Source organism: Molothrus ater, chromosome 1 (genome assembly GCF_012460135.2).
Source record: "Molothrus ater isolate BHLD 08-10-18 breed brown headed cowbird chromosome 1, BPBGC_Mater_1.1, whole genome shotgun sequence".
Lineage (NCBI taxonomy): Eukaryota > Metazoa > Chordata > Aves > Passeriformes > Icteridae > Molothrus > Molothrus ater.
In genome coordinates, this window is record NC_050478.2 from 114,356,258 (window position 1) to 114,373,045 (window position 16,788).

General features: G+C 37.8%; 1 protein-coding gene across 1 annotated transcript; it reads right to left on the reverse strand.

Moving 5' to 3' along the window:
* Window positions 1-2,439: 2,439 nt before the first annotated feature.
* LOC118699840 (transmembrane protein 68-like) lies at window positions 2,440-16,378 on the reverse strand. Its single transcript, XM_036404035.2, has 6 exons — window positions 16,051-16,378; window positions 14,921-15,085; window positions 12,182-12,375; window positions 6,232-6,292; window positions 5,679-5,818; window positions 2,440-3,832 (listed from the first exon to the last, which is right to left on the reverse strand). The coding sequence occupies exons 1-6, from the start codon at window positions 16,376-16,378 to the stop codon at window positions 3,728-3,730; spliced, it is 993 nt and encodes a 330-aa protein (XP_036259928.1). The 3' UTR covers window positions 2,440-3,727.
* Window positions 16,379-16,788: the final 410 nt, after the last annotated feature.

Sequence of the window (16,788 nt, forward strand, 5' to 3'; positions counted from 1 at the left end):
TCAGCGTTCCAGACACGTTCCGGTTCGGACACAGCATTCACGGTGCTGTTAAGGCATTCCTGGCTGCCCGACAGCTGTGGTTGTAATCCCTGGATTTAGGTATAAAAATTTTAAAAAATAATGGATTCACAGATAAAAATCAATCCAAGAAGTAAGTAGTGTTCCAGTGACACCAGGTGCACACGCAGGTATTGATGCAGATACCCTACCTGCTAGGATGACATGGAACACTGCCATGGCTGCGCCCTGAGCCTTCAGCGGGATGTACTTGGCCAGCTCTTCCAGATGCCCTCTTGCTGTGCTTTTCTGACCAGCTCTCTTCTACAGGTACATCATCTGCCTGTTGGATGTCTGCAGCTGCTCACTTTAGCAGTTGGACTCAGTTTACCGTGTAACTGTGTGCATTGTCATCCAAGGAATAAATGTGCAGTTGTACACACTCTTTACCATGAAACTGCTTCCACTGTCATCCAGTTAATGAATCGGTCACAGCCCCAAGCCTGCCAGAGCTCAAGAGGAATTCTGACAGGCACATGGGGTGAGGTGACTCTTGGGGCTGTCCTGTGTAGGGCCAGGAGCTGGAGCTCAAGGCTCCTTCTGGGTCCCTTCCAACTCCAGGTATTCTATGATTCTATGATTTTATTAATTTACTCTGTTATCAATACCATATTCTTCCCCTATGCAAAATCTTATACACAAAAAGCTACCAAACCAGAATTTTCCTGCATTATTTACTGGGCAAACTATACCTAACAAAAGTCATAAATGCTGTTTTCATTTTGAGGCAGGCACAGGTCATTTGCTGGTTTTCATTTCTTTTTTGATTGTATGATGGAGAGGCTAAAAAATAAGTGTATCAAGGGAGTGATTTGATCTGCAAGTACATTTCTATTTATATGACCAGAACTCTAATTTCTATAACACCAGTTTTCAGTTCTAGTTTCTATAATACTGCTCTAAAAAGAGTAAAAATTTAGAGTGAGCCACAAAAATAATATAACTGCTTATTATTAGGGAAGTACTATAAGGTTTCTGGAAAAATTGCTTACAATTTTTTATTAGAAAAATAACATATATAATTCAAAATCCCTCCTGTTTCTCAGTAATAATTTTCTCTATCATCATCTTGAGACCCCATAAAATACTCTTAGACAACTGTGACAGAAGACAACAAATAGAAATTATTTTTTACTCAGAGAAGCTGCAAATAATACACTGGTGCTGCTAAAAGATGTAATAGCCTGGATAAGAACTTAAACCTTGTTAGAAGATATTAACAGCTGCTGAAATAGAGGAGATAGAGACAGAAATATCTGCTTCTAAAAATAATCAGCACTCTGATTACATATCTCCTACCCAAGGTTAGTGCTCCATTGTGAGCTGGAGCACGGCTCCTAGTATCACGTATCAGAGAGCATGGCATTTGAAAGGTTGTTCAAATTCTGATTCCTGAAGTGGTTAATTGGTCACAGAGTCAGAATTGTTAAGTTGGAAAGGAAGTTTAAGACCATTGAGTCCAATCAATAACCTAACTCTGCCAAGCCCACCATTAAACCATATCCGCAAATGCCACATCTACACATCTTCTAAATACCTCCTGGGATGCTGACTTCACCACTGCCCTGGGCAGCCTGTTGCAATGCTTGACAACCCTCTCAGTGACAAATTTTTACTGATATCCAATCTAAACCTCTCCCAGCACAACTTTCTTTTCCTCTAGTTCTGAAGCTTATTCCCTGGGATTAGAGACCGACTCCCACCTGGCCACAACCATGCTTTCAGGTAGTTGTAGGTGCTGGTCCCCACACAGGCTCCTTTTCTCCAGGCTAAACAACCCCACCTCCTTCAGATTTTCCTCATAAGATTTGTGCTCCAGAGCCTTTACTAGCTTCGTTGCCCTTCTTTGGACACATTCCATGATGGTATTAATGTACTTGAAAAACAGGATAGTCAGACAATGATTCTGTCTGGTCCTTCTACAGTTTCTGCAATACAAAGAAAGCCTTTACATTCTGGTTACTTATAATTCCTCTTGCTTCTTCATCTGTGTCAATTTTAGTATTGTATAACCTTTTCCTTTAGTTCCTTTTCTCCCTTGAAAGCTCAGGCTTTGAATTTTAGCTTGTATTGCTGCAGTGCAGCATGTAAGACTTCATGGTTTGAATTCCTGCTTATGTCCAGGCATATCAGTCTGCATCTTGATCTGCTTTAGTTCATCATCTCCCATGCATGCTGAGTCTCTGCTAAGAGAAAAATCTTTCTGCCTGAACACAGCAGTTATAGTTAAGGTGTTCAAGTAAAGACTCCTGTATCTTAAGACAGATTTGAGGGTTGACAGGATCTGACAGGATTCCTGTCTTTTTGGTGCAGGGAAATAACTCACCTGTCCATCCTTCTCCCTTCACCAGATGTGCAAGAAATACTTGTGAAGAGGCAGGGTCAGGGAAGAATTTATTTTAATCCAAAGAGCAGATTTCATTTTCTACTGAAAAATGAGCAAACATTACACATATTTCCTTAGATGCTATGTAACCTTTTAGGATGTTGAGAGGAAAGATTATTTACATATTAAAAGTACATGAAGGTAAATGAGGCACAAAAATTACCTATCTTGGTCTTTGAACTTAAGAGTTGGTTGCATTTAGTAGCATATTGGATAGATTACACAAAGTCGTCCCACTACCACCAGTAACAACATCCCACAGCCTGTAAAAACACATTCTGCTTTGTGCTAACTCTCACTTTTCCACAAGTTGCATTAGGAAGACAAGACTGCCTTTCCAAACAGGCATTTTGGTTCAATGTGTACCAGCAGTGTTGCACTACTGCATTTTTAGGCAAACCACCAGTGATGATAAGCCTCAAAGATGCACTGCCAGAGAAAGCTCCCCCTGAGCCTGGTCACTAGGAGATTTGAGTAAATACAGCACAACCATACTGCACACACCATCCAAGGGTTTTCAGGCTGGGGCAGCCTCATCCACTAGGCAACTATTACGTGGTGCAATAGAGCATGCACAAACCAGCTCAGACTTGAAACTACCTTCTACATGTATTTGCAATATTTGCTACACTGAACTAAAGCGCTTTTTTTCCCCTCTTTAAAAAACCTTTCTGTGTGGGGAAGAAGTCTTGGATGCACACAGTCCTGCTTTCCAGGGTACACACTACTAGGCTGATGTGTTTGAAGGAGTCTGACATCTGTTTTAATGGGACTGTCTCTTTTTGTAGTCTCTAGGAGGATGGTGTAAGCAGTAGCTGATTATCTAAAGCAAGACAGTTTGTTCTGACATGTCTTGCTCGGGGCCCATCAGGGAAGGTGCTCCCTGTGGGGTGGTCTCTGGTTGGACAACCCTAATCCTGAGGCTCTGCTGTGAAACCAGACTGTGCTCAAAACACAAACACACAGATCTAGACAACACCACTAAAGCCCTCAGATGTAAGTACAAACTTGTCTTAGGAACCAGGAAAATCTTGGCTGCATGATTTCTTTTGGGGGAATTTAGCTGTTGCATTGCTATTATACAGAAGTCATCTTCATCAGTCTTTCTTAGTTCAGGATATTCTCAAAGACATGGGGGAACTTTCTAGAGGTTAATTGTTTTCTTCCACCAAATCTGTTGAAATTTGTAATTTAAACTGGTTAACACCAACTATTAGTTACCAGTGCTGTAGGACATGATTTTTTACTGTATGCTGTAAACCCAATGCGATTAACATGAGCATTCTAATCACTTTTACGACGTTTATCAAATCTCTCCAGTAAAGCCTTCCATATGCTGCCTGGGATTGTTTGGTGCTTGCTTATGAGAGCCTGGACAGCAGCCTTGGTCTGAAAAGAGAAGAGAAATTTGCCTTTAAAGACCTATTTTATACACAGGAGAAAAGTATAATCACTAAGTTCTCAGAGGTTCAAGAGGCAAAATTCACACATAGCTCTACTGTAAGAAAATAGTGTTTTATATTAACTAGCTGTCCTAATGACACACTTCTTGGAAAAGAAAGGAACAAAAACAATGACTGCATTTTGGGTAGGCTGAAATTACTGAGATATATCAAATGTGTTCATTACTTAGTCAAAGTAGCCTTTAACACATTCAAACATTAAGTTTCTGCAGTCTCCCATCCCTGAAAATTTTCATCAAAAATGATGGATAAAGCCTGACTCATCTCATCTGATCTTAGAGCTGACCTATCTTGGACTAGGAATTTGGAGTAGGAACCTCTGTCTGTCCTTCCCAACATGAATTCTCCCATAATTTTATCATATACAGCATGCATATAATAAGAAAATTCATAATACTCTTTACATGAGAGTCAAATCAAAGTCTAGGAAGAGAATGAATACAATATTCTATATTTCCAAAAGAAAGAAGAAATTATCTTCTTTTGTTTTCCCTCATGTGTTTAAACTTGAAATAAGGGTAGCTACATACTCCACTGATCTACCCCAGAGTTATAGGAGAATTTCTCTGTAAATATAAAAAAAGGAGTAGCAAAACCTGACAGATTCATGTCCTAACTCCTTTGCAGGGCAGGATCAGAGAGAGGTCAGCCAGGCCACTGCTCACGTCAAGCCTCATTTAAATTACCTTTTTTTTTAAGTAATATCAGCCACAGAAGACCTAACTGTACTTCCACCAAAGTGGGTAGTGGTCAAAGGGGGCAGCTGAAGGATTGTCTTAGTAAGGTAAATCAATATCATGGGAAATTTCAATTTCACTTTTGCAGGTACATAAAATACTGTTCCCCTAAAATACAAGAACATGAATAACCATAAGAGTAGTCATATTGCTTCCAACCTCCTAAAGGTGCTAAGAGCAAACTCTACAGCTTGCTGGGCCTGTTCCCTTGTAACAGACCAAACCTGTCTTTCTGGTTTCACTTTTGTGAAGCTCAGCACAACCTGCAGTAGACCCTTAAAAAAAGAAAAAAGAAAACAAAAGAAGAAAAACTAGCCTTGTTGCATCTTTTTGGGTGCAGCAAGGTGTTTTATACTAAGTGATTTCTGACAGATGATTTTTTTGTGTATTTCTAGTTGTAGCAGATTATTTTTTTCTCATAAAATCCTCCTTTCATCTTCCATGAAAAATTTTAAAGCTGTATTTTCAGTTTAGTTTTATATTTTGAAAAATGCTTAAACTCTAGATCTATAAACACTTTTATGCTCTTGGGCATCACTAATTTCACCAAACTGTAGGTACTCAAAATATTTTTATGCAACTTTTTAACATTTTCATTTTGACAATGAGATTGAAGCTCTTGAAGCACTTTGCTTCTAGAGCCCTATGCTATTTGGTGAAAATTCTCAAAGTTATTTGTTATTTATTAAATTTATTTTCACAGTTACTGAAAACTGCACTTAAAACATAATTTACGTCATTTCAGTTATCATAATTATCAAAGTTATCAAAGGCATGGGAGGAACAAAGTTGACATAACAAGAAGACAGAGCTCATACATTTGGAAAGGATGAGGGCATCTCAATCAACTGTTGCTACGTCAATATTTAATGATAGATATTTGTACATTAAATAATCCCAAACTTCAACTGCACATAGGTGAACAAGCTAGTAAAAGTGTATTTGTCTCTATTCAAGCATGCAAAAAACTGGTTTCAAGTGCACCTATAGTAGAGGGCAAAGTATGTCGTTCAATATTGCAAGGAGAGAACTTACCTTTTCAACTAATTCTTCTGCAGTTATATTTGGGTCGTAAGGGATTGGCTTCCCAATGTATGTGCGAAATTTAACTGGAAGTCCTCCGTATGGAGGAGTAAAAGGCAATCGAGTGCTTTCATATAACTGTCTAAAAAATCCTGAAATGGTTTATGGGAAGAAAAAGTGAGATTATAGTCACAGTAAACACAATTCAAACATGAAATCTGATTAATGTAGAATACTTCTTAAAAATCCATGCTTTATTTGATAGTCAGGAAGTTGTTACAGGTTGAAGCAAGTTGAAGCAATTGTCCACCAAAACAAAGCTTCATAGACTTAATAGACCAGAGAAATAAGTCAAATAGACCAGAGAAATAAGACAAATTGCACACACAAACCATTTATGCACAAGCTGTTTCCAAATTTGAGCTACCTGTGACCCACAGCAAGTGTTAGAGAATCCAAAGTAAGCAAAAGTCTGAAAAGCAAAATCTAAGATAAAAGCAAGAAAAATCTGAGAGAAAAAAGATAAAACATTCAAAATAAATAAAATATATTTTTAAGTTCTTACTTCTTTCTTTAAACATCCTATAGCCTTCACGGACATTTTGAGTATACATTGGAATGATGGGCTAAGGAAGTAGGAAAAAAAATAAAAAGGTGGAAATGTTATACCAGGTTTGAATTTCTGCTTTAGTGCTTGCTAATGCAGCTAAGAAACTCACTCAAATACAGAGGGCAATTACCAGTTAGTTAAGTAGTAAACAAGGAATCTTGATTTTAAAAACTCCAGAATAGAAATAAAATGCTATTTTTCAGCTGCCATAAACATCTGTTTTAAAGTCACTATCTGTAAATAAAATTACTGACACTGTACTGTTTTATATAACTTCTATATTATGTATTTACTGCAATATCACTGACTGGAACATAAAGCAAATTTCCATGGTTTCTTTGTCTAAAGCTTTCATTGTAGTGGTGAATAGGAAAGTATTCAGTTTGTGAAGTCTTGCAGAAAGCAAGCAGACATTCACGGATGGCTCGTCTCATCTGCTTCTCAAATAGGGTCTAAATGAAGCAGTAATGTTTGGACAAAACTTCAGTGGAAAAGACTTCTGCAGATCCCTGAGACAAAAAAAGGCAATTGTGTGTCCTCGTTGACCTGGACTACACACCTTCTGAGGGTTACAGAACAAGGTCACTTCATCTTTGTGACTGAAAAGAGACATGCTTGAGATACCTGCACTTGAAACAGTCATGCTTTACAGCCTGAGGTAAGATTTTGTAGTTTGTAGACAGACTGACAGTAGTTGTATCCATGTATGCAAAGATTTTTTTTCTCTTCTATTGTCCCTTTTCCTTTTCCTGAAACTCTAATTTGAACAGGTTGTAGGATCAACTTGTCCAGAAGGTAATGAAAGAAGATTTTCTTACTGTTAAGAATCACTACTACAGAACAGAAGCTGCAGGATGAGAAAAAAACAAGCAGGAAAAATACCTAACTAGAGCCTACCAAATAACTCATTGTGATATAAAGCATTAAAAGGAAAAAGTACCTGAGGGAGAACAAAAGTATTAAATATGCATAAAGCTGTAATAGTAAACCTTTCAGAAGGCAAAATTAAGGGAAACTGTTAGAAATAAACCCTTAAAAAGTAATCAGTAATGCCATTTAAAAATATATAAGCACTGGACTCTAAAAATACTAAATTTTGTTTCAACTATTAATTGAATACTGTACAGCTAAGATGTAAAATGTTTGAAACCTATCTGTCACACAGCCAAAGCACTTTAAATTTTAGGAATACTACAAGAGAAACATATGGTAGGCTATAAAGAAATCTGGTAACTACAGAAGTTACTCTCATATAATGATCAGCAACTGAGGTGCAGGGTAGGCAGCAACATTCAGTCCCTAATCTGGAAAACGCACATAAAATCTTACATTTCTAAAGCAGCACAACCAGATAAGTAACCAACACATTTATACTTGCTGTGCTGGAACTGAACTGGGTCACCCCCAGCCAGCTTGAAAATCTCAGAATTACAGGATAGTTGAGGTTGGAAGAGACCTCTGGAGATCAGGTAGTCCAAACCCCTTGCCCATACAAGAGAATTTTATAAATCATAGTTCCTGTTTATTTTTCACCTAACTCCATTTGAAGGAATTTTTTGGCACAGGTAAAATTCAGGGATCTTCAGAAATGATGATCCCTCCCCATTAGCCTGCAAAAACTAAGCCATAGACTGAGAGTATTTCTGAAAATCATAGATGAATTTGATTGAGACAGATACAGGTCCTAGACATACACTGAGTCATAACATTAAATAGTAACACTCTGACTCCTGTTAAGCAGAGTAGTTACACAAAATGAAGTGGAAACCAAATGCAGAAACTTCACAGGTAAGGACTGAGGCTGAAACTACCTTCCTTGTTTGCTTTTCTTCAACTTTTTCAGTGGAAGAACTATTGAACTTCTGTAATATTATATGATGGATAGGAATGTCTATTCATATATAAAGTTGGTTTTGTCTTGAAATCTCCATTCAAGTAATCTGTGACAGGTTATTAACCACAATGTAGTTATTTTGATAAAGTGTGTGTAGTTCTTTGGTTGAGGGCTACACTGTATGTAGAGAAACTTTTAAAATACCCTTATAATTCTATCTTGCTTTTATTCATGATATCTGAGTAACTATTAGCAAACTTATGTTAATTGCTACATAATAGAACAAGCTCTGATATCTCGATTAGTCTATCCTCGGTGTATTTGGTTTTTGTGGCCAGATTTTGGTAGAGGGGGAGCTACAGGGGTGGCTTCTGTGAGAAGCTGCCAGAAGCTTCCCCCATGTCTGGCAGAGCCAGTGCCAGCTGGCTCCAGGATGGATGAGCTGCATGCCAAGGCCAAGCCCATCAGGAATGATCAAAACACCTCTGTGATAACATATTTAGAAGGAAAAAAATTATTGTGCATATATAATTGTGGACAGAGAAGAACAAGGTGAGAAAATGTGAGAGAAGCGGCCCTGCAGGCACCAAGGTCAGTGCAGAAGGAGGGAGAGGAGATGCTCCAGAGCAGAGATTCCCCTGCAGCCCAGGGTGAGGCAGCTGTGCCCCTGCAGCCCACAGAAGACCCCAGCAATGCAGAGATCCACCCATGGAGGAGGCCCACACCAGAGCATGGATGCCTCAAAGAGGGTTGTGTAGCTGCAGGAAAGCAGTGCTGGAGCAGGCTCCAGGCAGGTGTCTGCAGACCCATGGAGAGAGAAGCCCATGCTGGAGCAGGTTTCCTGGAAGGATTTGTGACCCTAAGGGGGACCCTTGCTGGAGCAGGCTGTCCCTGAAGGACTGCACCCTGTGGAAGAGTGACCCACATATTCATAGAGAACCTGTTGCTCAGGGGATGGACTCAATTTGAAGTTTGTCTCCTGTGGTATGGACCCCATGCTAGAACAGAAGGACTCTTCTCTGAGCAGTGCCAGAAACAACAAACTGGCCATAACCCCCATTCCCCATCTGCCTGTGCCTTCTGCAGAGAAGAAGGCAGAGCCAAGGAAGAAGGGAGAGGTGGGGCAAGAGGTGTTTTTAAGACTTTTACTTTACTCCTCATTGTCTTGCTCTGATTTTGTTGCTAATAAATGCAATTAATATCCCTAAGTTGAGTCTGGTTTGCCCGTAATACTATTCAGTGAGTGATTTCTCCCAGTCTTTATCTCAGCCCTTGAATCTTTTGCTTTATTTTCTCTCTCCTGACCACTTGTGGAGGGCAGTGATAGAGAGGCTTTGATGGATGCCTGGCATCCACTACACCCCAGTCTTTGGTCAGCATGGAAGACTAGTCTGGCCAGTATTGAAAAGGATGCAGCAAGCACAAATAATCAAACTTGAAATGTGTCAAAAGATGGGATTCAGTCACTACTGTGGACCTAACTTTATATAAGAAATTATATATCAGGTTAATATTGCCCCCTCTACTGTTAAATGCACAGCAGTTTCTTTTTGTTTTTTTAGTGTTCAGTAGTGTTTCAGTGTTGCAGATTTCCAGATAAATACCAATGATGCCCAAAGTTCAGTGAAGCTTGCAAGCTAATTACAGCAATGTCCATCATGCAGGGATGTAATCAGACTTCCTGATCATAAAAACCCAAAAAGCTGAATGAGGGTAATAAAAAGAGAGATAAGAACTGCCAGCACTGTAAAGGTAAGTCTAGGCTAGTAGCTGTGAAAGGATAATATACTCTCTCTGCCCTCCTGGTAACAGTCCTGCATAGTGCCTCTTTTACCAAACATTATGCGAAGGACCACAAGACTCTTTCACACTGCAAGAATCTTACCCTCAAAGAATACCCAATTCAATATATAAAATTTTTTAAACCCCCATCAAGAACCAAACCCAAAATCTGTCAAGAAAAGGAGGTAAAAATTGTATGTACTACTATTCAGTAATTTCCACGTGCTTCTATATTATGGAAGACTAGAAGAATTAGGAGAATTACTGGCAAGGATTCTTGTGATGTGTTTTGATCAGGGTGGCAATCTATGTAAGGGCACTCAGAGTTTTTAATTCAATTTCTATTTAAAAATCCACAACCTGTAACATTGCCTTACTGTAAGGTTCCATGTGAAAGGAGAACATCTGACAAATTTTTTCCAGATGTTTGAAGTAGCTTGAAAGACAGAGTTGAAAGCAAAATCAATAGAAATCTCTCAAGTTTTGAAAGTGACAACTCTTTCTAACTGTTTCAGCATATTATTAATTTAATACATAAGAAGACTATTAGGGAACTCAAGACGCCCATGTGAAACCCATGACTGAGTTTATCCCATTCACATTCTGATACTTTCCCTGTAGTGGTGGTGTACAGCCCCACACAGCATATGAATTATTATGACCAACATTTACTCTTTCGAGAAAAAGGACAGGAAACAGAACGGAAGCACCTAAAACCTGACTTTTTAAAGGCCACATTAGACAAGATGTGGAAACAGGATTCCAGGCCTAAAATTATTTTATCCATTGGGTAAATGCCCCTAATTTTATTCTAGTGTTTAATTATCTCCCCACAATAATTTAGAGTTATGAAGAAATATTTGCCTGAAGCATGCATTTTGCACCTTCAGAGCCTTTGTACTAGGAGCCATAGCACAAGAGACCAAAACAAATTTTGAGAAGCAACAAATCAGATGAGGTGCAAAAGTGATATAACTGCATAAAAAGGGATGTTAAGAAATTAAAGTTTCATGGGAAGAACTCAACTCCCTGTACAGCTTCTCCTATATAGACAGAAAACTTTATGTGGAAGATCAAAGAGCACTGCAAGTGATGGGATATTCATAAGAATAAGAGGAAAAAGTGATGATTGTGTGGTTCATGAGAAAGCAGCAGAAAGTGCATGATAGAACAGATAAAGTCTGGATTTGCACCAATATTGTCAGACACAAAAATCATTAGGTATGCTAAGTCTAAATTAAGGCAGAAAGCTTGTGTGTCGAGGTGGTGATGATGATGAGGAGTGGCAGTTAGGAAAAAGACAGGGTTGCTGCTCTTTCAGCTGCATGCCACCCCAAATAAAATAATTTCCCTGAGACTGTATCAGAAAAAGAGTCTGCCACATAGATTTAGATACAAGAAGTCAGAGCTAGTGGTAGAAGGTTGTATTTGTGGATCATCATCCATATGGAAACTAACTGAAACCTTGGCCATGAGTACATTGGTGGAGTGCAAATCAAGAGAAGCACACATCTAGAGGATGCTGAGAATCTGACACCCACACTGAACACATTTCAGTGCTCTGTTTTTATCTAGAGCTAGTTCTTGTTTGGCACCATTGACTGAAGACCATTTGACCTTGGAGAGTATTAGGTTCCAATTTTGGTTTAGTTTCAGCCAGAAAGCAGTTCCAGTATTCTAACACATTTTTTGATGTGAATGAAAGCATGGTGAGGGAAATGCACAAACTGCTTCAAAAGTGCACACGATTCAAACTCAGACACTGATGTAGACACACCTTGAGTTAGTTGATGCAATCTTTCACAAATATGAAGAAAAGTAAAGGTAAGGACAAAATCCTAGACCCTCACAGAATAAATGAGAAGATAAAATAATACATTAAAGAACTATAAAGAAATGACTGGATATGTTGAAGTAAGATAAGGATGTAATTCTATTAGGATAAGAAAAAAAGAAAGAAACCTTAGGGCAGAATGGAGAAGGACCATAGTGAAGATTCTTGAAATACAATCAAGATGAAACACTGGATGCCTGTATGATGGAACTGCAGACATGGAACCACAGATATGGATGCTTTGAAACAGTCAAGGAAAAGTTTGACAGTTCCACAAAACTCTTGCTCCTTGTGAATGAATATGCTTGAGGAAAGCAATGGGAAAAGGAAATGAAATCTTTATTTCCCAACCATTTTTCCTGGAAGATTTTCCAACAAATGCTCCTAAGCTGCATTTTATAGTGAAGCAGATATGCAGAAAGCATAAACTGGGGTTGGTAAATAATGGCACTCACCACTTTTGCTTCTAGAGCGACCTGAGCAAAGCCTTTTCGATTTCCCCACATCAGCTGATAACTTTCATCACTGAACAGCGCCTCCCGAACTCCACCCGGTGAGATGGACACCAAGTATCCATTCTTCAGGGCAACAAGACACTCCTCCCTCGTACCTGGTATGACACCCGTCACAGCCAACAATAACCTAAGTCCTGAAATAAATAAGGAGCATTTAATAATTAATAATAATAATTTAAATAAGGTACATTTAATATAACAATATATATCCCAAATGCTGTTTGCATGGAGGAGCCAAATTACAACTAAATTAAAATCTAGTAGCTATATATTTATATTTATATATTTAGGCTAAGACAAATTTTTATGAAGGAAGTAAGACACCTACAGAATAAATGCTGGCAAAATGACAAATACCTGGCAATAGTTTTGCCCAAATATTATGAAGATGAACCATATTGTCAGGAACGCTTCAATTAAAAAATGCTTCCACATGCTATATTTCATAATTATCAAACAAATTATGTAAACAAAACTTGTGGGTCATAGCTAGAAATCAGAAAATAAGCATCTATTCCTCTCTCCTTCTTTTCTTATTTTAAAACAGAAAAAAGAATCAGTACAATAAAGATTGGTACAAAAATAAATACTTGACAAGCAGCTATTTTTGGTCTTCTTTTAAAATGTGATATTTAACATTTTAAACATTGAGGTTTTGAGCTGTTTAATTGAGTATTTTGTGGTCAAATTGAAAACTATGTGGATCAAATTCATGCATCTCAAGATGCATGAATGACAGAAACTAGCAGGGCAATTTCAGCACCATATGAATGAATCATGAATGAATTCACCGCAGTGAATCTCCTTCCTCTGTTTCTATAACTGGGATTCCTCTAAAGGACAGATTGAGAACCATAGAAGTACTCTATGATTTTTTATATTATCTTCGTATTTTAAATATATCCGTTTGGAACTCTGATGGAAAGCAAACAAGCATTTCCACAATTTTCAAATTCCCTGTTCAAAAAGCATAGTTTGAAAATAATTTTTTTAATATCAATAAGTGGAAGCAACAGCTCTGAGAAAACTGGACTGACCGAAGTCTGCAACAAAAACTTTGGAAGGCAATAGATATCACAGTGCTGAATCCTGTAATCTAACTGTATTTAATCTTTTTAAAGGTATCACGCTTAATAGATCTTTCTGTCGAAGACAGATGTTGACTTTGTTTAATCCTATTGTGAACTCATATGTTTCATCATAAAGTCAGGAAGATCATATTGTTATTAAGCAAAGAGGTTCTTCATTTGCTTGGCTTTAAAACTTATGAGAATTATAATGTATCACATGAAAATATTATCACTTCTTATTCTCCTTTTTTAGGTCTCACAGAATTTTTTATTCCTCAGCCATGCAAGGCTTCTGTCTGATGTCCTAGCTTTTCAAAGGAAGCCATACCACATCTCTGAATCATCCTTGTCCTTTTTTTTTTTTTGGTTACTTTATTACTTAACAGCTATTCTGAGATGGAGAGACTTATTAATTCACATGAAGAAATTTCCTATTAGTGTAATTAATCCTGTAAATAAACTGAACTGAGGTCTAGCATCTGCTCATGAGAAATCCTTAAAGAACCCATCTGTGAAGTGTAACATTTCTTTGCAAAAAGTAAGCAGAGTAGAGCAAAAGTAGGTTAGGGAGGAATTTCACTTTTAGCCACATCTTCTGCTAATGCAGTGGGGAGGTCTAACTTCAATTATTTGTAGTCTTTCTTACCAGATGTCTTTTTATAGCCTTTTTGAAGGCTGACACAGCACTTGCCCGCTTTTGTTCCTCTAGCATGAACATAATGAAATCAATATTTTATGAACACACCAGTAGTCCAGGAACTACACAGCTGAGAGTGTTGCTTAGTCATAACAAATGTGTATTTCATATTTGTAACAAAAATCTGTGCTAGGGACACTTCAATTTGAACAGTACCCTCTTATTTATTCCTTAAAAAAAGAAATCTCCCCTGCAAGGTTTTGCTAAACTTTCTCCTTTTTTGAGGGTATTCTTAAAAGGCAATCATCTTTTGATGACTTCTTACTTCCAATGTGCTCAGTACAACACAGTATTTACTAAGTAGGACTTAAGAAAATTATTTTAATCTTCTCCAGTCCTACTTAAGAAAGGACACTTTATAGGAGTGCCTGAGTATGGTTTTAGCATCAAATTTACTTGAGTTTTTAGTACTTGTTTTCAGGAAAACTTTGTTTTCCAAAGAGTGTCCTTCTAAATAGCCTCCTCTATTCTCTATTTTAAAACAGCTTTCAATATTAGTGGCATAAAGGTGCCTTAAAATAATTCCCCTGCTATTCCTTCTGGACACTCTTCTTTATGCCTTGTCTTTCTAAAATTGAATTATTTTTGCTTCTCTGTGTCTTCTCCTGACCAGTCAGCACTAGGTCAATAGTAGAGTCCTATCCAGCACTTTCTAATGAGGGATGACATTTAATCCCAAAAGGATTATAATCTCTATTTGCTTGCTTTGGAAGGTTTACCAATGTTTTCACTGAAAAGACAGGACAATGCTACTCTGTTTGTCCTGTTACAACTACCAACTTTTAGTTTAAAAATCTAAAAGCATTCTTTTAGTTTAAAAGCTCTCTTTCAAACATAGTAAATGTAAAGTTCACCAAAACTAGGACAGGTTTTGAATCCAAGAAGCTTAAATACAAGAGAACAGGTTCTTACCTGGTAAACGAAACACAAAATGATCAGCTACTGACAGGCAAAGTCTTTTCTTCCACAGAAACAGCCTAGACAAAAAGTAAAGGTAGTCTATAGGAATAGCTCCATGGTAATAGACAAGAATTCCTGGTCCTTCTGGGAGGTTTTTCACACCATGAAGCTCATAACCTGTTTGGGATGGAAAGCAATACACTGACAATGATATCTGTAAATCATCTGGCACTTTAGGGAAAACTTTTTACTTTGTTAAGTGACCTCCAGAGACTTGTGAAAGCCTCTGTAGTAGCTTTCAAAATAATTAAGTTCTGGATGGATCTTTTGGTCAATAGCACAAAGAAAGTCCCTCAGACACCACAGCATATCACTAGACTGATTTGTTGGTCAGTTTAATCATGAGATCAGACTTGAACCTGACATTTTTCCCAGTGAGGGAACTAAAGTAATTATTTCCCATTAGGAACTTTTTGTAAATAGTACAATAATAATACTTAAAAAAAAAATTAGCAACTAGTGTGAAAACGCTTCATTTTCAGAAATAGTGGCCAACAGTCTGGATACTTTCATGAAATCTGGAAGTATGAATCTCCATTCTGTGTCAATGAGAATGAAGAGTTTGATATTTTCCATAATTAAGTTTTTCTCTTTTAGAGAAGGTGAGATGTTTAAATTGAAACCATAATCTTTAAGAATCCCAAAGAGAGGTTCTCTCCACAGGAGTTAAATATATTCACTTCACAGTGAGAGGGAATTTCCTCACAGACACGAACTTCTATGAATCCTTATCATGACTCTTCCAACATTTGGTTTAGGTTTCAGGTGGAGCCAGACTAAAAGGCTAATGTATACAAAGGCTTGGGAAAGACACAGCTTTTGCCAACTAAGAGCTCTGTTCCACCTTGTCTGCCTTCATTTCCATCCCTGCTACAGCTCCTGCCATGAGCCATTTGGATGGAATTGGAGCAGGCAGTATTCTAGGAGCACGTGGAGAAAGTTTCATACTGCAGACTGTTCAAAGAAGCCATACAAAGTATACTGTAGCTTATTTGTATCCATATGGAAGAAAAAAATTAAAACTTCTGTGTATTTACCACTTATTGTAATTCAATACTTCAAACATGTCCTGTTGTACTTACCATGCCATATTCTTGCATATATATCCCAAAAGCTTGCTATAGTTTTTCTTACACTATTCCAAACATCACTCAAGGGATCTGCTTTTAACTCATTGTTCCTCTGATATATTAAAAGCAAAATATTAGTAAGGTAAATGAAAAAGACAATTGTTAAAGGAACTATAAAAAAAACTAATATTGCACTAATTGTCAGTGAGGCAATGATCAGATGAAAAAGGTATTTCTTCAGGAGCTCCACAATAGTCCATTCTTCCAATGCATAGAAAAGGCAGCTGAGGCTGGTCATTGGTAACTGTCCTGAGGCACAGGATTCTTTTCTACCTAGCATGTCCTGCATGGAGAAGAAAGGAAAAAAAACAAACAAACAAACAAAAAAGCTGTAGTTTCTCAATTTGGGAAAAAAGGTTTCTGTAAATACACCTTATCCTTATTTTGGCACAACCCAGGTTCAAATATTTTGTGTCTCTCTGTCATGCTAAGATAGCTGCTGGCTAAGAGATTGTCCATGTATTTATGGAATAGGGGCTGAAACAAGAAGGACTGGAGTTCAACAAAGCCTCAGGATCCCTGCAACATGGCTGATCAGATAATTTCTGATTATTAGCAGGGGAGTGAGCAGTATTTTTAGCAAGGGAGTGAGCAGCTGAAGGGATAGCAGCAAAACCAAGGCAGTCATGGCTTCTTCACAAGGCCTGGAAGTGTCTGGGACAATGCTTGGTACTGCTGTTAACACTGGGA

Coding starts and splice junctions, on each gene's coding strand:
- LOC118699840 (XM_036404035.2), bottom strand. CDS start 16,378: ATGCTAGGTAGAAAAGAATCCTGTGCCTCAGGACAGTTACCAATGACC. Junction 15,086..16,050: donor ATATGCAAGAATATGGCATG/GTAAGTACAACA, acceptor CATCCCAAACAG/GTTATGAGCTTCATGGTGTG. Junction 6,293..12,181: donor TCGCTCTAGAAGCAAAAGTG/GTGAGTGCCATT, acceptor CTACTTCCTTAG/CCCATCATTCCAATGTATAC.